The 23,616-nt window shown below is 50.5% G+C and overlaps 1 protein-coding gene across 10 annotated transcripts in view; it reads right to left on the minus strand.

Moving 5' to 3' along the window:
- Nucleotides 1–23,616, minus strand: part of PAX2 (paired box 2) — an 88,557-nt gene that overhangs the window by 27,137 nt on the left and 37,804 nt on the right. For 5 of the 10 annotated variants that reach the window (XM_021672951.2, XM_012439635.3, XM_012439639.2 and 2 more), the window contains 3 exons: nt 22,720–22,805; nt 20,649–20,768; nt 15,068–15,136 (listed from right to left, as the gene is read on the minus strand). In XM_021672951.2, coding sequence (XP_021528626.1) covers nt 15,068–15,136; nt 20,649–20,768; nt 22,720–22,805 — 275 coding nt within the window. The remainder of the gene's footprint in view (nt 1–15,067; nt 15,137–20,648; nt 20,769–22,719; nt 22,806–23,616) is intronic. The other 5 variants (XM_021672952.2, XM_021672953.2, XM_021672954.2 and 2 more) reach the window with 1 other exon arrangement.

A 23,616-nucleotide genomic window follows, 5' to 3' on the forward strand; every position in this document is an offset into this window, starting at 1 on the left:
AGCTCATTTAATCCTTCCGACAACCCTGTGAGGGAAGTACTGTGATACCCATTTTAAAGATAAGGAAGCAGAGGCAAAGAGAGGGTACGTAGCTTGTCAAAGGCCGTGCAGCTAGTAAATGACAGCCAGATTTGAATCTGGGTCTGTCTGAGTACAGAGCCTGCCCTTTAAATCATTTCACTCTGCAGCCTGGGTGCCAAACACAGTGGGCTCAGTTGAAGGCCGTTTGGCTCCATCCAGAGCACAACCTCCCTCTCGCCATCCCTAGTTCTCTGCCTGGCACCCTCCCCAAATAGAGGCTACAGCCTGTGGCACATGTGCTGACTGAATGCAGACCGTGCCCAGATGATGAGGGGATGTTGGGTCCAAATTCTTCATGTTACCATAACTAGCAGGGGTGGGCAGTGACTCTTCCGAGGTCACACAACTGAGGAATAGGACTCCCAGGACTGGGGCCATTCCAGGTGCTCTGTCCACTGTGGCATGAGCACTCTCAAGGGAGTGAGCTGCCACAAGTCCTTTTTGAAACATGGATAGTATGTAAATAAATTAATTCAATTAAATAAACTACTGAGTCAAAACTTTGACATAGATTCTTCTTTCAGGGATGACAAATCTCATATTGTCTTCTCCTCTGACTGCTTCATATTTGCTTAGCATTTAACAAAAGGTCTTCAAAGACCTTTGGTTATATGGGCTTCCCAACCAATTTCCAAGGTAGGTAGGAATTCTTATCCCTTTTTATTGGGGAGGAAACTGAGGCTCAGAGTAAATGAGGTGCAGGTGAATTGAGGACAAGTGACTGGCTCAAGGGGACATTTGCTGGGGAGCTTGGCACAGGGCAGGTGCCCTGACAGCTGTGGACTGAACGGATGGACAGAGCGGCTGCCCGCCCAGCCAGAGCCCAGAGTATGGGGCTAATGGCAGCAGGACCCTAGTCTTCAGGCAAACGAAGAGAACTACAAAACTAAAGATCAGCTTGACTGGAGGGAGAGCTGCCGGCATGGTGACGGTGGTGATTTCCTGATCACAGGCAATTTTTATTTTCTTTTCATCTAAGGTTTTCCATATCATCTAGGCCTTGTGCAATGAGTGTATGCTACTTGTAGAATCACTATTATAAATGTCTTTACTCCTCAACCAAAAGATCTCATCTCCCCATTCATTCAGCCCTGCTGCTCACTCTCCATCTATTCCTGGGTGGCCCAGGAGTAGGGCCCTATCTCACACCTCTCACCCCACGCCAGGGCCAGTTATGAATGGAGTTGTCCAGTGGGATCTCAGCAGCTTGAAGAGGGAGACAATCCCTGAACACTGTCTTGGGGACAGGGCTAGGGACAGAAGGGTCACTGCAAGGGACAAGAGACAGTTGGGGGTGGTGGTAATAGATAAAGTGAAATAATGGGCCAGGCATGGTGGCTCATGCCTGTAATCCCAACACTTTGGGAGGCTGAGGCTGGAGGATTGCTTGTGTCCAGGAGTTTGAGACCAGCCTGGGCAATATAGTGAGACCTCATCTCTACAAAAATAAAAAATTAGCTGGGCATGGTTGTGTGCACCTATGGTTTCAGCTACTTGGGAGGCTGAGGCAGGAGTATTGCTTAAGCCTGGGAGGTCAAGGCTGCAGTGAGCCAAGATAGTGCCACTGCACTCAGCCTGGACAACAGAATGAGACCCTGCCTCAAAAAAAAAAAAGAAAAGAAAATGAAAATGAAAATGAAATGATGTCATTTTCTTGGTCAGAAAGCACCAAGGCTCATCAAAGTCTACAAAATCAGGATGTATGAATGGGGTTGCCCATCAAATCCCAGGAAGCAAGATGAGGTATTTGAGGAGAATTTAAGTATAGCAAATAATGACACTAACTCAGTTTTCTAAGCTCAAGTACAAATATCTGTCTATGGAGAAAGTGATAATATTAGGGCTTTCACTACACTTAACAACCTCTTCGAACTTTATGAGGTACTTATTATTACTCTCATTTTCCAGAGAAGGACATAGTCTCAGAGAGGCAAAATTATTTGTCAACACCGCACGGCTTAGGAAGCAGCAGAGCCTGGATGTGAACTCAGGGATGTCAGACTCCGAAGCCCTCTCCACTCTGACACGTTTGCCTTCTCTGTCAAGGATCCATCATCATTTACTGAGCACTTACTATGTTCTGGGAAGGCTCAAGGTATTTTATACATATTATCCACAGTTTTCACAGAACACTTGCAAAAGTGATACTATTAGTTCAGTTTTACAAACGAGGAAACAAGCTCAGGGAGAGTTCAAGATATGTGCAAGATTGCACAGCTGGCAAGAAGCAGTCTTGGGGAAAGTGAGTCTTCCTCCGCAGACAGAAAATGACCGCAAAAAGTGATTTGGGGGATGGGTGCAGTGACTCACCCCTGTAATCCCAGCACTTTGTGAGGCCGAGGCAGGCAGATCACCTGAGGTCGGGAGTTCGAGACCAGTCTGACCAACACGGAGAAACCCCGTCTCTACTAAAAATACAAAATTAGCAAGGCATGGTGGCACATGCCTGCAATCCCAGCTACTTGGGAGGCTGAGGCAGGAGAATGGCTTGAACCAGGGAGGCGGAGGTTGCCATGAGTCAAGATCGCACCATTGTACTCCAGCCTGGGCAATAAGAGCGAAACTCCATCTCAAAAAAAAGAAGTGATATGGGAAGAAAAGAGAAAAGTGTGGAGACAAAGGGAACAGTGGGTGATGGGCCTCAGACCTCAAGGGCTGGAGAAGCAGTGGGGCTCAGGGGCCAGCTGTGCTGGGGATGGGGGCTCTGCCCGTTCTGATGGTAGCCTCTGCCCAGATGGTGGTCTCTCTGCCTAGCTACTCCATACATTACTCCTGCCTCTGAGGGGTTCACCCCCAGGCTGTCCCCCAGTCTCCCTAGCAGCCAGTTGTTGCAGTTTCAAACTCAATTGTTCTCCTTGGTAGTGAGGTAAATGGAGTCATTAATTACCTTCTATCGGCTGGGCTGAGTTCAGAACGCGATCAATATCCCCGCTTGTCATTCAGGGCAGCCCGCCTGTGCAGCCCCAGCCCCACCCCCACGGCGGCACAGCAGGACCAGGGAGGTGGAGGTCCAACTGGGAATGGGGAGTGAGGTTTGGGAGCTGAGGAATGGGGTGGCTCCCCAGAGGTCAGGTGCTGTCCAGACTGAGAGAGGTGGGAGGATTGATGGATTCGGGGGTGGGGGTCACAAGGGAGAGTGGAGGAGGATAGAAAATGAAAGAGTGTTCCAGAATGAAGAGAGAGGTAAGGAGATAGGAGCTGGGAGGGAGGAAGAGAGGATGAGGGGGAAGGGGGATGGGAAGTGAGGGAGGAATAGATAGGAAAAAGGAGAGAGGAGGGAAGGGGCTCCAGAGGGCTGGGCTGGGGAGAGAGCTATGGTGACACTGCTTGTCCAGGGAGATAGATGATGCGCCCTATTGCCTCCCGTATTTAAAATGGACATCAGTGAGTCTGGCCTGGCCACAGTTCTCAAGCCAAGCTCAAGAAGTGGGCATAAAGTGGGCCGGGTGCAGTGGCTCATGGCTGTAATCCCAGCACTTTGGGAGGCCAAGGCGTGTAGATCGCTTATACTCAGGAGTTCAAGACCAGCCTGGCCAACTTGGTGAAATCCCATCGCTACTAAAAATACAAAAATTAGCTGGGCATAGGGGCACATGCCTGTGGTCCCAGCTACTCAGGAGGCTGAGGTGGGAAGATCGCTTGAACCCGGGGTGAGGGGGTGGAAGCTGCAGTGAACCAAGATCATGCCACTGCACTCCAGCCTGGGAGACAGAGCGAGACCCTGTCTAAAAAAAAAAAAAAAAAAAAAAGTGGGCATGAAGAAGCCTTTGGAAATCTGGTCCAAACCTTGGCAAGGGGAAAGATCAGGTTCTGCCCATCTTTCTAGCCTGGAAAACCACCTGCTGTACTTGACCAAGCCCAGCTTCTAAACACTCAGTGAGTCCATGAACAGGGAGAGGCTGGGGTGGCTGCCTGCCTGCCTGCTCAGGCTTGCTGTGCCCATTCACACCCACCAGCCTCTAGGGACACTAACTGTACTAGTGACCCTAACACAACGCTGGACCAGAAGCAACATCTCCTGGGTTGAAATCCTAGTTTTCTTGGCCACTTGCTATAAATCTCCTGAGCTTTTCTGGATTGAGTTTCTTCAGACATATACAAGAGGGCTGTTAGCTCCTCCCTCACCATTAATTTCTCCTTTCTCTGCATTCCAACAGCCATCTATCCAAACCTCTATTGTAGAAACAGTACTAATAATAACTAAAACAGATCAGTTTCTATTTGGATACCAGACACTATGCTTAAGGTGCATGCACTGATTTAATCCTTACAATAACAGCAACTAACATTTATTAAGTGCTTTGTATATATCAGGTACTCCTCTGACAATGTTACTTATTTTAACTCACTTAATTTTCACAAGAACGTAAGTAGGAAGTTGCCATTATTGTCCCCATTTTGTAGATGGGGAAATGAAAGTGCAGAGATTAAGGAACTTTCCCAAGGTTACACACCTCATGGATGAGCCGGAACTCAACCCCGGCAACATGCCTCTGGCAGCTAAGCTCCTAACCTGGAGAAACTGAAGGAGAGAGAGATTAGGTAATTTACCCAGAACAACTTACGATAGCCAATAAGCAGCAGAGCCAAATTTAGAATCTCTACGTATCATAGTTATTTTTTAATGTTTGTTTTTGCCTCTGAACTGTGAAGTTTGAAGGCAGGGGCCCCATCGTTTTCGTCTTTGTAAACCTCATTTAGAGGTGATCATAAATGTTGACTGATTTGTTGACAAGGATTCCAAAAGCAAAGACCAATCAATTCTTAACTCGCTATGCTCAACATTTTCCCTTTTAGAAGGAAAAAGAAGCAATAGAGGAAACTGCTACTCTGAATTCGGTGTCGCGTTCTACAGCTGGAAAATATCATGATGAGAATTTAATTGGATTCCCTCTTCCATATTTAAAATTAAGACAAAAACCAAAGCCAGGCTCAGAGAAGTTAGGTAATTTTCCCATGTCACATAGCTAGTCGTCATAAGAATGGGAACTGAGGTTCCTAGCCCAGAGCCCTTTCCACTAGTGCAGGACACTTAATTCTGACCAGGAAAGAAAAATTGATGCCAGAGAAATGCGGATCCAGGGAGAAAGCAAGCATGTCTAGAGTTGACAGTACCTCGGGAAGGGGGCGCTGGGCAGAATCTGAATTGAAGAGAGCAAAATGCCCCATGCTGGGGGAAAGACATGGCCTGGGATTCCATGGCAAGAGGTTCTAAAAGAGACCATAATTCCAAGAGGACGGGGTGCTTTAAAAATGAAATTCTGCTTCTATAAGCTCAAATAATCAACCTGACAGCATAAAGGGAGTGGGAGTGGGGGAGGGGTAAAAAGGAAAATCGCTGTTGCACACAGATAAGCTTTAAAATATGATGAGCCCAGATTTTAAAAGGACATGTACATCGAACAGCGGAAGATTATGCAACCATTTAAAAGTCGTGTTTTCAAAGAATATTTAATGATATGTGAAAATGGTCCTATGTAATGTTAGGTGAAAACAGCAAGACACGAAGCTGCTTATAGGGTATCGTTCAATTTTTGATTAAAAAATTACATATACACAAAAAAGAAAGAGACTGTGAAAATATACCAAATTCAACAGTGGTTATCTCCTGGTGATGACATTATGAGTGATTTTCAAAAAAATTTACTATCTCTTCCAAGTATTTCCCAATGAGCATGTATTGCACTTATGAGCATAAAAATCATTTTTTTCCCTCCTATACAGGACACACAACAGATGCGGGGGGGGACCATAGTCAAGGATGGATATGAGAGGAGCGCAAGCCTGTCAGGAAGACAAAAGCTCGGAACAAGCTGAGACAACAAAAAAGGGCCTTGGTTGCCGTGTTTGGAGAAAGAAAGAAAAGAAAGGCAGGTTTCGGCTCAGTCCTTGGGAAGAGGATGTAACATTGAGAGAGAAGGCAGAACCTCTCAACCCTCAGTGTGCCTTTGTCTTCACCAAAGGAAAGACTCTTCAAAATGAGCCCTACAGTAGGAACACTGGTGCCCTGGTCAGGGAGGGGCAGAGGCAGGTAACCTCTGGCCATTCCAGTGAACTTTCCTAGGTCCAGATAGGACCCTAAAACTGCTGTTGATAATCCCTGAGGTGTCACAAGGAAAGGGTGAGGCAGTGACAAGCCCAATGCCATCCTGCCTGTCAGAAAAGCGGGGAGAGGTACACACGCAAATGACACTCAGAATCACAAATTCATGACCAGGCTCTGGAAATCTTTTAAAAGAAATTATTATATAGTTAATTTATGAGCAATAGAAAAGAAAATGATAGGGCTGGGTGTGGTGGCTCACACCTGTAATATCAGCACTTTGGGAGGCCAAAGCAGGCAGATCACGAGTTCAGGTGTTCGAGACCAGCCTGACCAACGTGGTGAAACCCCCATCTCTACTAAAAATACAAAAATTAGCTGGGTGTGGTGGCACATGCCTGTAATCCCAGCTACTCAGGCGGCTGAGGCAGGAGAATTGCTTGAACCTAGGAGGTGGAGGTTGCAGTGAGCGGAGATTGCACCACTGCACTCCAGCCTGAGCAACAGAGCGAGACTCCATCTCAAATAATAATAATAATAATAGAAAAGAAAAAAGAAAAAACAGTGGTGATACTCCAGAGCTTACACGCACTCACAAAAATAAGTTGTGGCATATTGACCCGATATCAACACTTAGATCAAATACCTTCCTCACAAACACTTCCCTAGTTGCCCTGACTAGAAACAATTGCTCCTTTGTTTTTTTCGTTCATCGTATGACTTCACGCCTTGATCACAGCATTCATCACATTCTGCTTGTATAATGATGTGTACGTCTACCTCCCTATCAGATTGGAAGTTTCTTGAGGTCAAGGACTGTGTCCTATTTATGTTTGTAAATCAGTCCTGCCATGTGTTGTACATAGCAGGCACTCAATTTGCTCATAATATAAACTGGATTTTAAAAATTGATTTATTAAGGAAATTCTGTGGATGTAGTGAATATTAACATTTGACAAAGAATCTCCTTCCTAGCGTTATGGACAAGATGAAGAAAAGGAAAATGACTGATGGCTGTTGGGCTCAGTAGCTCCTAAAGCATTCATTCACTTAGAAGAGCTAGAAGAAGGTTTCCATCGGTGGGCCATGTGGCTTTCCTGTGTTTTCAAGGAAAATAACTCTTTTGAAAAAAAAACCAGTTGGATGATGATATAGAAGACATCCTTATGACCTTAATCAGGTAGAATTAAGAAGCCAAACCAACAAGATGAAATTCAGCAGGGATAAATGGAATGCCCTATGTTTAGGTTAAAAAAAATCAATTACACAAGTGCAGAATGGGGTAGACCTGGCAAGATAGCAATTGATGTGAAAAAGATCTCGAGGTTTTAGTTGACCACGGACTCAATATGAGCTTGAGTCTGACACAGCTGCTAAAAAATCGAATGTAATCTTAGGCTACATTATGAATGTCGAGTCTCCAGATGGGAGAGTGGCAATGGCTCTACCGTGCTTGGCATTGGCTAGACTGTCTCTGGACTTCAGCGTTCATTTAGGAGGAACTTTAACCTTCAATAATGAATTCAGAGATGGGTAACCAGGATGGTGAGGGAACTCCCTCAAGGGCAGGCACCATATCACGTGAGAATCTGAAATCCACCCAGGACCCAGCCCAGTGTCTGCCAAGGGCTCAGTAAATAAGGTGAAGTGATGAAAGGGAGGAAGGCAAGGGAGGGTGTCGAATGGAGAGCTTTACCACTACCACCATTCGATGTGGCAAATGCCATTACTTCTATTTTAAAGATGAGGAAACTGAGATTCAGAGATAGGATGTAATGAGCCAAAGGTCCCAGAGCAAGTAGGGAGTGGAGCTGGACCCACATCTGGACATTTGGATCCCATGCCCTGTACCTTTCCCTCAACCCACATGACTGACTCAGTATAAAGCAGTGCTGTAAACAAACCATGGCCGCTGTCCATCTCTGACCTATGTCCAGGCAGGGCTGTGGCCCTTCAGGCAGAACTGCTGGAGGAGAGAGTTCTACGGTGAGTGGCAGATAAGACAGGATGACCCTTAAGAATCTGACACTGCCTTATCACCATTCAGCCCAGCCAAGACCTCTCTCAATCTCAGCCACTCCCAGGCTCAAGCCCCATTTCCTGCTTGCCCTTCTAGCCCACTTCCCCAGATTCCTATGGAACACATAGCCACATGGCTGGGCATTTAACCAACAGCCGATTGTCTGAGTGCCGTAGCCTTGCCTTCCCCAGTAGACTGCAAGCTCCTGAGAGCCACATCCCGGTTCTCTGCTCCTTTCACAGCTCCCAACACAGTGGGCGCCTGGGCCCACACTGATACAAAGATCCCCAGAGAGGACGATGTCAGTTTCCTCAGTGTCCCACCTATGTACACACCAAAGCAGTCAAGGACTCTTAGCTCTCTGGAAACTGCTGAAGGACAGAGGGATGGTCTGAGGGGCCCCTTAGGGCCCTGGCATTTCCTAACCAACCTGTGGAGAAGAGGGAGATATGGAGGAAACCTAGAACCCCAGAGAACTGGACCAGCACATTTACTTTCCTCGCTTTGAATAACTTAGCTCCTGCGAAAAAGTGCCCCCCGGTTACCTGTAGGGAAGAGCATGGCAGCCACTGCCAAGTCACAGTCAGCCTGGATGCGTGCGACCCATGTTTGAAGAAGTGGAATGGGGGAGAGAGGGTACCGACAAGGAGGAGGGAGCTGAAGGCCAGAGGCCTCAGGAAGGGAACACATGGGTCGGGGAGAGGGAAGACAGATCCAGGGGAGGAAGGAGAGGGGTCAGCCTCCAGTAAGTTTAGGGGAATTCCCCGAGGTGATGAACTTTCCTGCCTGGGATTACTGGGTGTGCAGTCCTGGCCTGCTGCAGAGGCTGGTGTGAAAGGAGGGCTCACAGAGCGTCCAGCTCCTGGGACCCTAACCTTTCCTCAGCCTTCTCTGGGCTCTCAGGGAGGGGGTGGAGCCTTCTGCCTGGTGCTGTCCCCATGTGGCTCCAGCAGGGACCAGAAACAGTTAGAAATCTCTGGAGCCAAGAGGAAAGGGGGCTTTGTTAGCTCAAAGGACACAAGCAAGGCGAAAAATTACATACCAGGCCGCCCTAAGTATGCTTGTTTAGAGAAACTGCTTGCATTTATGAAGTCTTTGGTGCGGAAAGCAGGGTTGCAAATGACTGCATCAGAGCGACAGTAAAGGCCATTAATTTCCTGTTATGTTTTCCTGTGTTGGGGGCTTTATTAATTTAATTTTACACTGTCGAACAACAGCGAGAGCTGACACTGCCACACCGCCACGGCTGGGGTTTTCTTTTTGTGTGTGTAGCAAGGCTTTGCCTGACATGCAAATCAACGCTATTACCAGAACCAATAAAGATGTGTGGAGGGAAGAGGGGAGGGAGGGGAAGGGAGAGAGCAGAGGGGAGAAAGGACCAACGCCATCCATGGCCAGTTTCTGCCTCTTGTGCCTAGCACCTCCTGGCTTCCCAAGGCGTCCTCTACAGTTGGCAATTTCTGATTATCCTGCACTTTCCTTCCACGCTTTTCTCCCCATTCTCTGCTTTTGGATGGCTCTACCTCCATCATCCTCCTCTGTCTCAGTTCCTGGCAGAATTTAACGGAGACACGAAGTTCCCAGAAAGAGAAGGGAGATAGACTTCTCACTGTCTGTCCCCAGCGGAGGTATGGTGCAGAAGCCACAGGGGCAAGCGACATGATGGTACCAAGCCCACAGGCCAGAGCAAAGGCCCGTGCTTCGGACTTCCTCTCTAGGCATTTTCTCCCCCACACTCCCCTTTCATCTAAAGTCAAGGGTCCCGGCCCTCTGTCACATTATTAGTGCACACACGCATGAACCCATGTGCTTGTGCGTGTGAGGAAGCGTCCAGAACAGATACTCCAATACTCCAACTTGCTTTTAAGTCCCTCTGTGAGCTTTCAAACTTTAACTTCATCAACTAGTTATTTCCTTTGAATTAGGAGGAAAAAATATGGTCTCTATTTCTCCTTAAAAGACTCCAGTAGCCAACTTCAGTAGCTGTAAGGCACCCACGTGGTTCGGACCAAAATGCCAGAGAAAAATGGATCCCCAGCATTGGAAGAAAAACCAAATCACTAGAGGTTCCTTGGTGTTGCATTCTGGTCCCTTTTGCTGCCTAGACCACATACCCACTGCCCAAGGCCACCCACACTGTCCCTCGCCCAGGCAGCTCCTGCAAGCTTTCTGCCCCAGGTGGCCCACAGTGCCCTCGGCTCCCTATACCACCAGCCCACCCAGGTGCCCACACTGCCCAAGTGCCCATGCTAGGCACTCTGCCTAGAGAGATGGAGACGGCAAGTGAGGGGGAAAGAAAGGAGGGAAAGGAATGGCTCCTGGAGTCACTCCTAGCAAACCACTGCCTGCATCCCTCTATCCCAGCTTCCCAGGCTGCCCGGGCCGAGGGAAATCTGTGTGAGCCAGAGCATGTGTGTGAGTGTGTCCGTGCATCTCTGCCTCTGTCACTGGCTTGCTCACTCTCCTGCTCGCACTTTCTGCTTCAGGAGCCGGTTGGCAGGCTCTGGGAGGCTGTTGGATGGAATCCAGCTCTCCCTAGGAGGAAAGCATAAACTTCATAAACTGCATTTACTTTAATGCAGGTTCCTGGAGCTGCTTTCCTCTGGCTTCTCTTCCCTCCCCTTATCTGCGGTCTGGATCACATTCTACCCCTGCCCATGTGTGTACCCTGACCTTACACACACACACACACATACACTCCCCCGAGTCCTCCTGAAAAAGGTGAAGCCTGGGGCAGAAGGAGAACAGCAAGGTGGAAAAGCTCTGCCTGCAAGAGGAAGCCCCAGCCCCAGTCCTGGAAAGGTCCCCAGGAGATGCCCACACATTTATCTCCAGTACAGAGGAGCACAAAGGGTGCTTTGAAGCTGGTAGGTGGAACCTCAGGGAGGGAGGGGATGCTGACATTTCATGGGGGCAGCCAAATTAGGAGCCACCTGGAGGATGGGCCACAGGGCTCCAGGAACGGAAGGGAGGGAAGGCCAGGCCTCCGTGTAGGTTGAGGGTTGTGAGGCCTCTCTTGTCTAGTGCTGTCAAGGTCAGCAGGTTCGGGTTCACCGAAGGGTCAGGATGGTTTGAATTACTGGCTCTGCTGCTACACGGCTCTGAGGCTCGTGATCTGTCTCACAGCCCCTGAGCCAGGCCCAGCCCTCCCCCAGCCCCCTATGCCTTTCCGCCCCCATTGGCAGAATGGAGAGGGTCCCAGAGAGCCCTAAGGCCACCATGGCCCTGAGGAAGGCAGGGCAGGAGGGGTCCTTTCCTGGGCTCCAGGGTGGGCAGCAGTGGTCAAGGAGGCTGCCAGGACCATTCCGCTGGCAGGCAGGGGTCTAGGGTCTCCCCAGCCTACATCCTCCCCAAACCCTCTTTCCAACGGGTGCCCCATGTCGGCTGCCTGCTTGTCTGCAGAGAAGGAGACGCCCCAGGAGGAGAACTCAGGAGCAGCAGGGCACAGGGACAGCCTCGGCACCCATCTCCTCCTTCCTGCTTCCATAGCCTGTGCTTGGGGAAGAAGGGCAGAGCTGAGGCAACGGATTTCCCGTTTGGCATCCTTGCCAGTTGGGGAGGAGATGCCTACCTGCAGGGCTGGGAGTCAGTTGCCAAGTGAAAGACTAGGAAGTTGAAGATGTAATCTGACAAGATGGGTGCCCATCCACGAGGGTGCAAACGAGGAGCTGGGCAGGAGTACCTGACAGCCTTTGCTGAGACAGCGGTACCTGCACCACACCCACCCCAATTTCCAGTGGTGGATGGACACATACAGCCCTCTCTAGGGCAATTCTGTCCATTCTCTCCTAGTAGGGTGGAATTGACCTCTCTCCTCTGAATTTCTGGCACTTTATGAAAAAAATAAAATACTCTTTTGTGCTAAATCTCAAACTACTTCCCCAAACAACCAGATGAAACTCTTCATCCACAACAGCATTACCTAGTTGGGAAGCAAAGGTAGTTGGTGGTTTGGCTGCTGTCTCTGATACAAAGCAAGGACTTATGTGCAGATGCATGCACCTAGGTCCATCCACACAGCCAGGGCTAAACCCCTGTACTTCCCCACAAAAAAATACAAGTCATCCATGCACAGGGCCCAGGATTAAGCTCCTACTGAAACATCGACAGAACCTACACCTACCTCTGGATAATGACGTGGTCAGTATTCAGCAGGCTCATGGCCAACTCTACCCAGAGGGTTTGGCTAAAATATGTGATCCAACTAAGATAGAAATACTCCCTCCTCAGGTATGAACAGTTTAATTTCCTTGGTTACTAGGAAGATATAATCATAGCAATGAATGTGTGTTCATATATGGAGGTTTTTTCCCATGTTTTGGTGAGTGCTGACCTTTGAACCTCAACTCTTTCTTGGACTGAGCGTACATTAACCAGGTTTTGGGTATGAGTTGGAAAATGAACACAGGTTGAGCCAATGCAGTTAAACTCAGGCACTGGTCTAGACAGACAGTTACCATCATATAGATTTGGTTTCTGGACTTTCATAGGGCCTATCTCCTAGGGAGGGGAGAGTCTGTGATGTACTAGATAGTACAATGTGTGAAATCATAGAATCCCACCAATAATCCACAGAGCACCTCTCCTTAGAGAAGCATGAACTCAGGTCTGGCGCAGTGGTTCATGCCTGTAATCCTAGCACTTTGGGAGGCTAAGGTGAGAGGATCACCTGAGTTCCGGAGTTCAAGAGCAGCCTGGCCCACATGGTGAAACCTGGTCTCCACTAAAAATACAAAAATTAGCCAGGCATGGTGTCAGGTGCCTATAACCTCAGCTACTCAGGAGGCTGAGACAGGAGAATTGCTTGAACCTGGGAGGCGGAGGTTGCAGTGAGCCAAGATCGCGCCACTGCATTCCAGCCTGGGCAACAAGAGCAAAACTCCTCTGCTCAGCTGCCCTCTGCCAACAAAAATGCCTTCTTACAGTGCTGAACCAGGGTCTGGGAGGAGAGCAAAAGCAGAGAGAGAGACCCTGCAATTCCCTGCCCAGGATATAAGCTCACTTTAGAACCCTGGGAGCACGCTTTTTCTCCCCAGTCTTCTCTAGGAAAAGAATTGGATGGCTGTGTGTGTGTGTGTTAGGAAGTAAACAGACGTAATTGTGCCCAAGTGCTGGATTTTTGTTTACCCAATATGGTGCAACCTCGCTATGTCTTCTGGACCCTCCTTAGCCTCTCTCCAAGCTCCCTCAGGCTGAATCCCATCCCACTAAAATAGTGCGTACTCAGCAAAACTTCCCCAAGCTCTTCCCACGCAGGGAGCGCTCAGGTCCCTCTCTGGTTCTGCCAGCCCCCTGCATCTGGACCAAAAGGCCACTGAGAGAGTCAGGCTCTGGCTCCTGCCTCTGTCCTGAGCCATACCCAGCCCTCACTCAGTTCAGAGCAAGCCCACCAAGAAGCACTCACCCACTGACTTCCCCCATCAGCCTCAGCCAACACAGCAGGCTGCACCTGAGTGCCCAGGGCCTGGGAAGCCAGGCAGTGGCAGCCTCTGGTCTTCCTCGGGGTCCTCCTTGCTTGTCTTTATTGACCCCAGCCCTCCTCCCGCTGCCCCTCCAGAAGGAGAGTGGGGAAGAGAGCTTGGTGACCAGGGCTCGCCTAGTTTACATTAATGAGATACACCGAGTGTAATCCAGCCATGGAGGCAGCCTACAAAAGGAGGCGATCGCGGGGCGGCCAGGGTGCAGAGCTGCTCAGGTAATTGGTTTATCTATCTGGAAGCAGGGGGAGCAATCTCAGCACAGACAGACTAGCAGTAAAGTCTCTTCCTTAAGGCTATTTCCTTTGTCTTTTCAATTGCTTGCACATCCATGTGAGAGAGGGAGAGAGTGTTAAAGAGAGAGGGAGAGGGAGAAATGTTAATTTGTGAATTAATGGCTTTTCTCAGCGGAATTGTAAATTCAAATGTCACCTCACACGGTGACACCATGGCTGGTCTGCTGAAGAAGCAATGATAAGATCCCCCACCTCCCTCGGTGCCCCTCCCTCCCCAAAGATAGCTGTGGAGTGGAACATGCTACTTTTAATTTGCAATAACAACACAACAGAGGTATGCAGTAATGACTGCCTTCTTCCACCCTCCTCCTGGCTTCCTTCCCCCCAGTCCAGTGGCTCCCTCATTTCCTCTCTCCCCACCCCCTTCTCAATCAGCACCTCACTTTGCCCTGGGTTCCCCGACCCCGCCCCAGCCGGTGCCCAATCACATGGGGGGGTGCCTTTGGAGTTGACGATGCTGCAACCCTCTCTTCTCCTTCAATAATCAGGGAATTAATGACCCTGAAGTTAAAGTGAGGCTGATACTGAGGCCCTGCCCAGCGTTGGGAAAAAGCCTTCATTGTTTTCAAGCAGGAGGCGGGCAGCAGTGAGGGAGATTCATGGATGGAGATTGAATATGCAATTTTCTTTCACCTTGCCAAGAGCTGCCCCTGGGCTGTGCCTGGCCTAAATTTTTCCTTTTACCATCTCTGCCTTATCCGGCCCTCCCACCTCCCTTCCATTCTTTCCAGAAAATTACCTTCAAAATTGATTTCCACTTTTACAAACAAATATAATGGGAACACAGGAAAAAACTTGGGCCGTGATGAATTAGGGCTGTCAGGTGCTTCCAGGTCTCCTTTGCTTTTGTTTTACTACCCGATCTGCTCTTTGTTTTTCCAAGGGCTGGAAAAAGTGTCCCCCATCCAGTGACTGCCTGACCCTCCAGGCCACCGGGGCCTCAGCCCCCAAACCCCATCAGTGGCCCAAGGCGGAAGTAATCCAGGCCCTGAGATGCTATTAGCCTCCTGGTTTCCCAGCGGAAGCCTGAACCAGCTCCTGCTTTTCCACTCTCTGGCCCTTAGGAACCCACTCGCTGAATGTTCTCTAACCGCCACCCCAAATCTAATTTCCCTTCACCCCCACACCATGTTCCCTCTGGCCCTCATACCTCTTAAAGTCCAGACCAGATGCAAACCTCCACCTCCTCTAATGTGGGCAGGATCAGTGTATACCTCGACTAGAGCAAATAAGAGACAGACAAACACTGAGAGATCCCGAAAGACAGGCAGGCAGAAGATTGGGGGCAGGACCCCAACATCGGGAGACCAGGCTCCTCTTCTAGGGGTGACAAGGGTTCTGAGCTGCAACTCCCATGCAGCCTGGCTGTAAGGGCCTCGGTCTCCCTAGCCTTGAGCCCTAGGCCACCCCTGGAGGCAGGCCCAGGACAGCCCCTCCATTTATCAGCAGAAAGTAGGGTGATGCCTGTGCCCAGGACCATAGGTGCTCAACACACTCAGGCCTGGCTTCAAGTTCTCCCTGCTCACACAGTCACACCTAGCACTGTCTCCAAGCACATACACTACCCAAGTAAATGCTCACCTTCCCAGTGCATGACATTCCCATCCCCTTACGCCCAAAGATCTCAGAGTGGTAGAACACATGCATACTCACACTTGCATAAACTGTGTAGAAAAATTACGTTTGGGTTCATAAAACAAACATACATTTTCCAAGGTAAATAAATAAAGCTGCATGTGGGAGCAGAAATGTACACAGACGAATAGAGGGAAAGATGCCTGCATGTCAGAAAAAGAAGGGGATCTTCTATTTATTTATACACATCTAAAATGCCTGTGGAGGCTGAAAGATGACATGTGGCCCAAGTGGGTAACCACAGAGTAAATGAACAGATAGAAATGGACAAAGGTCCTCCCAATCCCCCGTATGAGGACACCTTTCCTCCAGTGCACCGGCCCCAACCAGGTTAGCTAATCCCAGCATCCACTAAAGTCTGCTCTAGTTACAAGGAGCTGCACCAAGGTTAGGGAGCCTGTGCCCAAATAAATTTCTTCCTGACACAACTTCATTTCCCCACGAAACATAAACCTGCCAATTAGGCTTTCTTTCCCAGATACACAAGGATGCATCTTCCAAGATGAAGTCAGCTCAACACTAAATTCATGATCTCATGAAATCCTCTCCACAGTCCGCAGGAAGGAAGTGCCATTACGGGCTCCATTTTACAGAGGAGAAGATTGAGCCAATGAAGGCGACATGCCCAGCTAGGTAGGGGCACCAGGATTCAGACTCTGCTGTGCTCACTCCAGAGCCCACATTTGTTCCTACTGAGCCCCACTGCCCATCGATGCCTGGTTCCAGGGATGGCATGCTCACTCCTCCCCTGTGCCTTCCTTCCTGGTGGGAGTCTCTGCAGCCTTCTCTTGCCTTAAGCCAGGCTCCTAGAGAAGGCAGATGCTGTTGATTTCCACAGCTTACTCCTCTCATTTGCTCCAAGTCTAACCTGAGCAACACTCTTGGGGACCTCTAGGAGGGGAGCTAACTAAGGAAATAAACTGCTTCTTACAGTTATGGCTTCATCCAAAGCAGAAGGGAGCTATTAAAGGCAGTGACAGGACTCGGCCATTTGCAGCCATGCAACCTGCCCTGCCGGCAAACGCACAACTGCACCAGCTTGGCACCGCTCAACAGCACAATTCATTGTGCACTTAATTAATGGAATGCAAATTCACGGCCCCCTGCAATCCCACACCTCAAAGGATGATCCCAACACACCTCCCTCACAAAGGTCAGCAGACTCTCACCATATGACTTCATTTGGATTCTTGGACAAGCTATGTAACCGCTCTGTGCTTCAATACCACCACCGATGAACAGCAACGTTCTGGGCCCCAGTCGAAAGCAACTGGGTGAAGGTGAAGGACTTCCAATTTCCAGCCTGATTGTAGGTAGGGCAATACAAGAATCTCTCTCCTCCAGCCACATAAACCAGCTCACACAGTGTTCAGGGAATTGGCATCCCTTCAAAGGGCCCAGGGAATCCAGCACTAATATGCCCACCCATCATTACAGCTAAGAAGAAGTGGAGAATTTTGCTTGATACCAATGGGCATCCTACCTTCTCAGACTGATGGACAGCCTGTCTTCTGAGTGCTTCAGACTATAACTTCCTCATCCCTCTGGCCTGTCTACCTGTCTCATTCTGGGAGCTCCTGGGCTCTTGGGATGAGGGTCAAAGCTTCTTGACCAGCACATTTCTCAAAGGAAAGTCAGGGAGGGGTTCCATACTCTCAAAGACCAAGGCATGGGAAGGGGTCTCAAACAGGCTCACAGTCACTGCCAGTTTCTCCCCAGAGTCACAGCTGATCAGCCCTTTCCTAATATCCCCACGGAAATGATTGCTGCAGATACTAATAATGCTGTCCATATTCTGAGTGCCAATGCCAATAATGTTCTGGGCATTATCACTGTGGACACCAGTAACTACTGCTGAGATTGTCTCCAGTAATGCCAGCGCGCACTGCAGCGATTGTCCTCACTAATGCCCATCACCGTGACATTGTTAGAGCTGGAGAATAGGCCAAACTGTACCCAGAGCAGAAGCCGGAGCAGCTTCCTGGAGAACAAAGAGGTTCACAGCTTGCCCTCGGGGTATGACAATTCTAGGAAGATGCCACATGCTTGAGGCCAAAGGATGGCCAGTCTGGCAGGGTCTTCGAGGGTCCTCTTGGAGGGAGATGCACCCCTCCACTCCCTCTAGGGTCTAATCCGTTAACAAGCATCCCCAGCCCCATCCCAAGAACCCTCAGTCCCAGGTCAGTGTTCTCTTTTGCTGCAGTCCTGGCCCAATCGCTGAAGGACACACCTGGGTGTCTGCAGCCCATGCCCGAGGCTGCCTTCTGTGACTGGCCTGCCAGCTGCTTTGCTACCTTGGCCTGACTGCAGAGTTGGGCTACATCATCTTGACACATAATTATCTCCCCTATTCTTAATCATCTGAGCTGCTCCCTAATGTGAACCGGGCCTGGCTGCTTAGAAGCATCCAGAGTGGGGGGAAGGGGAGGAGGGGCTGCCACAGCTCTCTCTACCTTTGCTGTCTCCTCTCCCTTCCCACCCAGGGCTGATGGATCAGGATTGGAGGGGGAGGTCAGGGAGAACTGGTCTCCCTCACAGGGCTGGCCTCCACCAGGGAAAATACAGCTCCCTTTGGCCTGGCATTGGTCAAGAGGAGTAAGTAAGAGGAGGAGAACTGCCTCCCCAAAAAGAGTAATGCCTCTAATATTTCTTGCTACCTGGCTAGGACCAGCAGGTAAATGTTTCGGGGAAACTTAGAGGCCCCATCATCTCTTGCTTTGGAGACTTTCCCTGCTTCTTGCAACATGTCCCTGTGGCATCACTGTCACACTGCTGGAGCATGAGCTTCCCAAACCCAGCCCTGCTCCTGTCCCTTCCTGCTCCTGCCTTCAAAAAAGCCCAATGGGCTGCTATCCTCTGGCCCTAACCTCAGCCTTACTGCCCTCCACATCTCTTTGTGCCTTCTATCCCAGCCGAAGTTGCCCTGCAGCTGCTGGTCAAAGGGCCTTCTGGTCACAAAGCTCAGTCTATCAGATAGAATTTCGGGCTACCATTGCCTCTGAACATTCTCCTCTTCAGCCCTTAGGCCCCTCCTCAAAGAACAGCCCTTCCTGTCCATGTACTCCCTGCCAAGCCCGGTTCCCGTGGCCTGATGTCCAGACCTCCATCACAACACGGTATGGGCCTATCTGCTCTCTGGCTCACATGCTGAACATGCCCCACTAGAATGTAAGCCCCTTAAGGACAAGAATCATATCTTGTTCTGCTTTGGGATCCTATAGTACCAAGCCTTTCTTGAAACTGATGTGCAGGAAAGGTTCACTGAACTGAATTGATTAGAAACAATGAAGGTGATCAGCGGCTCAGGAGAGCACCCTGTTCTGGGCCAGCCAGGCACAGCCCTGGTGGCCACAGCCTCATGCCAGTGCCTCCCTACCCCCAACCTTTCTTGGTCCACAGGAGCCCATGCAGCAGAGGGCATAGTTGGCCACAAGGCTGGCCTTGTCACAGCCTCAGACTGAAAAGGGAGAGTATGGAGGGGCATCTGTGGCCTCCCATGGGCCTCTGGGCCTCTCACCCCCTAAAACACACAGGGGCTGGTGGTTAAGGAGAGACCTTTAGGGTTTGAGGCAGATTCTACCAAAGCACTCGGGGTCACAGGGAGCTTGGCCAGGGCCTGAGCACGGGGAGCCCCAGGGAGAATTGGGACCTCAGGCCTTTCCCACAGCCTCCCCCTGCCCATCAGGGGCTGCCGCCAAAACAACCACAATGAAATTTAGTGAGTGGCGAAGGCTGTGGCAGCCAAATGGGTTTGGATATTTTGGAAGAAGGAGAAATAGAGCCAGACAAGCTGTTTCCCTGTGAAACGAGGCCATTAGGGCTTCTGGAAGGAGGCCAGCGCCAGGTCATCACGGTCTTGCCAGGCCTAGGCCTCCCCTCCATGCTGTCCCTTCCGCTGGGGCCAGGCCTCTCGCGCTCTCCTCCCTCAGCCTAGGCTGCGGGATCTCCGGCTGTGGGCCCAGGCAAGCTCAGCGGTGTCCCTTTTCTCTGCTTCTCACTCCGCTAGGCTTCCCTACCGAGGGTTTGTCTATGTGTGGGATGACCACATAACTTATTGTCCAAACAGGACATTTTTGAGAGAAAAGGGAGATGCTGAGATGCTGACTGGCCAAGATGCAGAGACAACAGGCATCAATTGTGACTGTCCTAGGCTAATGGGATATACGGTCACCCCTGTATGCTCATTGTTTGAGGCTTCTGCCTCTTTTCTGGGAGATATCTTTAAAATCCTATGCCCTTTAAAGGCCAGGAGGTTACCCCTTCTCCAGCAGCGGCCATGAGAAAATGGGGGAAGGAAGCCGGCCTGAGCCACTGGTGTCTCTGTTGGTCTGGGTCTGCCAGCCCTATGGCCCAGCTTCATGCATCAGAAGAGAACCAGATGGTCACCAAGGGACCCCCAGTATCACGACATTTGAAAAACACTTTGTTCCAGGCTCGTCGCCACTACTCTCCCCCTTAATTCTTTTATTCTCTGTTCTTCCTCTTCCTTCCCCATTCCCTTTGACACCCTGCCTAACAGCCTGGCTGCACCTTCAGGCATTCCAGGGAGGTGAGGGAGAGGGCTGGGGATTTGCAGTGGCATCTCTACTCATAGAGAAGAAGAGGAGAGAGGGGTCCTATGTCCAGCTCCCTGTGGAGTTTGAACTGGGGGCAGTGGACATGTGTTACAGAGAAAGGACACCAGGGTCGGCTGCACATGACATCACTCCCTCACCTCTGGACAGATTGGGATCAGATAAGGACAAGGTAAGTTGGCCTTTCATCCTCAGGTCAGAGACCAGCTGTTCCCCCAACTCCAAAACCTTCCCAAGGTAAATGGTTCTTGCTTCTCCTCCTGGCATCCCACAGGGATCAATAGGGTGAGCCCCAGTGGCAGGTGAGGCAGCCGGGGCTGCTGAGCAGATGGTGAAGCTGATGGCCCCACCAGCAGCCACCCTCCCTCTCTCTAGGAGCCAGCAGGGCAGTGGGGGGACCTGGGGTTTGCTACTAAAATTGATCTCACAGCAGAGCAGCTGCCAGGCCAGGCCGAAACCGGAGCTTGGAGTCCAAGGACAAAGCATGCAAAGGGGAAGCCACACCTCTTCCCTCCTCCCTACCTTCATCACGTTTCCTCTTCTCACCGTTGGAGCGAGGAATCCCCAGGATCCCATTGATGGAGTAGGATCCCACTGGGTCATTGGAGGCGCTGGAAACAGGAGGGGAGGCCGTGCTGGGAACTGGACGAGAGGAAGGAGGAAATGCCATCAGGATGGCAGTTGTGATCGTAGGCCAAAGCCCCAAGGCTGGGGGGTACAGAGAGAAGCAGAGGACATAAGGAGGGATGAGGAGTCCATGCTCCTCTACTTCCTCTGAGGTCTATTTTAGAGGGGATTGCATTGCCATATACAGGCTATTATTCACTTCTGTCCAGCCCTGAGGTAAGTGGTGCCCAGTCAACCCCAGGTCTTCTCTGCAGACCTGTGGATTTCACTGGGGTTCTCAAACTCACTCTCCTAAAGATGGATGGAGTACAGGCCCAGGAAACACCAAAGCTGTCTCCATGATCCTCTAGAGGAGCACCTCCATGATCCTCCAGAGAGCACAGCTCCTAGGATGCCCTCTTGCATAGCTCGTCCAATCCCTGGGGCTGGGCAAACCCTTCTAATCAGGCCCCAGCTCATTGTTCTCAGTCTCCTGGGCTGAGTCTTTATCAATTCTGATTTAGAGTCTGTGGCATTCTAAGATCTGTCTCTGATTCTCTGGGAGACACAAGACTGGTCCTGATGTTCCCCAGGAGTGTGCATTTGTCTTTCTCAGCTGCTTTTGGACTTGAAATCGCTTGAGAAGCTCCTAATTTCCCCCTTCAGGCACAGATTAGTGAACCCATTCACTCCACGGTGATCAGCTCAGGTACAGCCCGGCCCAACCCTCCCTCCCAGCACACACTGTAACACTGGCCTAGTAAACAACAGCTCCTGCCAACTCCCGGAGGGCTGGAACCGGCCATTTCTATTACCTTCTGGTCAAGAGAGAAGAGGACAACTGCCAAGAGGGCAGGAGGAAAAAATGTAACCACATCCCAGCCCCTCAATCCGCAGGCCTCATCTATAGCTACAGTAGCACCAAGTTTTTCCTTGGGCCAAAGGGAAGGTAGTCTGTGTGCGTTGGGGAGAGAGGAGGAGTGTTAGCAGGTGTTCCGGTAGGCCTGGGTCACGTCTTTGAGAGGCCCTGAGCATGGCTCGATGAATGAGGAGGAGGGAGAGAGGCAGAGAGATACAGAGTGGGTGAGACAGAGACCGAGCAATCAAGAGAGACAGGCCAAGGGAAAAGGGGCCAGGAGGAAGGAGAGAGACAGAACAGAGCCAGAGCTACACCTAAGGAGAAGAGAGAAGAGAGGGAAGGGCAGAGGGAGAAAAGAAGAGGAGGCGAGGGGAGAAGACAGAAGGACAATGTTAAGAACAAGATGGAATGTTAAACAAAGATGGAATAAGAAAGCTGATATGAAAGAAAGAGGGCACAGGTAGGGAGACAGAATCAGATAAAAACAAAAGACGATGGGGCCAGGCGTGGTGGCTCACGCCTGTAATCCCAGTGCTTTGGGAGGCCGAGGCGGGTGGATCACGAGGTCAAGAGATCGAGACCATCCTGGTCAACATGGTGAAACCCCGTCTCTACTAAAAATACAAAAAATTAGCTGGGCATGGTGGTGCGTGCCTGTAATCCCAGCTACTCGGGAGGCTGAGGCAGGAGAATTGCTTGAACCCAGGAGGCGGAGGTTGCGGTGAGCCGAGATCGCGCCATTGCACTCCAGCCTGGGTAACAAGAGCGAAACTCCGTCTCAATAAAAAAAAAAAAAAAAAAAAAAAAAGACAATGGAGAAGGCGGGAGAGGGAAGGAGGAGGGGAAGAAGAAAAAGAAGAAATGCTAGAAGAGATACACAGAGAAAGGAGAGGACGAAAGAGGATAGGGACTGACTAAGGCAGGGCAGAGGGAGGTGACACAGGTGGGAAGCAGAGAACAATCCTGGTGAACCAGTATCTCTGAGGGAGATCCTATGTGGATAGGAGAACTGGCAAATAGGATGGGCCCTGGACCTCAACTGGGCAGGCAGTTCCCAGGGGTGGAGCTGCATTTCCTGCCGTTCTCTAGGTGGGATCCTGCTTTCTCCCCTTCCCTGAGCCCTCTTACCAATGGTGTGGCCAGGGGCGGTCACTCCTGTCCCAGCCCCATCCGGCGTTGGGTGGAAAGGCTGCTGAACTTTGGTCCGGATGATTCTGCAACAGCATCACAACAGCATCACACATCATATGCCCACTCCTACCCTGGCCAATTCCAGCCCAGCCCTGCGAAGCGGCTCTCTCCCAAGCTCCTCAGCGATCTCCTCCTCTGTCTGCTCCCTGCATCGCTGCCCTCACTGCCTGCTGCATGGCACAGGGTTTTCCTTCTGTTGGCTCTGCAGATCCAACCTAGTGCAGCTCTGGGTGGATGCAGCCTGCCTTCTGTCCTGCTATATGCATCAGCTGAATTATTGCTTGATTTTTGGTAGCAAGGATTGCGGCAGCAGACCCAGTGAGCACAGCATTCTTTCTCTTTCTGCAGCGTGAGAACTGCCCTGTGGCTTGTCGTCCACTTTTCTCTCCTCAACCACAGACGCATCTCCTCCCGGTACCAGGAACTTCTGGGTTTTGAGATCATTTCAGAGCTGGCTTTCCTACTTGGGACTGTATCACAGTCCTTCAGAATCGAGAGGATGAGATTTCCCTGTATTCTGAAAGAATGAGAAGTAGCCAGGGAGGGGCTGGGTCACAGGTGACTCTTTTGTCCCCAGGACTCCCACACAGCACACAGTCCCTTTGTCAGATGTCAGGCCCTGAACAATCTCTTCTTGAGCCCACTTACTGCCCTCAAACAAGTCAGATCCCTGTCCCTATATGGCTGGCTGGTTTGCTGGCCTCCTTTTCTGAGGGTCTTACTTGGATCGCAGCTTCTTTGCCAGCCTGGTTGAAAGGTCCGGTGCTCTCCCTGTACATCCTGGGAAGAAGGGGCCAAATCAAACGTTCCCGGAGCCTGCTTTTCAGGGATTTG

Source organism: Aotus nancymaae, unplaced genomic scaffold (genome assembly GCF_030222135.1).
Source record: "Aotus nancymaae isolate 86718 unplaced genomic scaffold, 86718_ANA_hifiasm-v0.15.2.pri h1tg000010l, whole genome shotgun sequence".
NCBI classification, from domain to species: Eukaryota; Metazoa; Chordata; class Mammalia; order Primates; family Aotidae; genus Aotus; species Aotus nancymaae.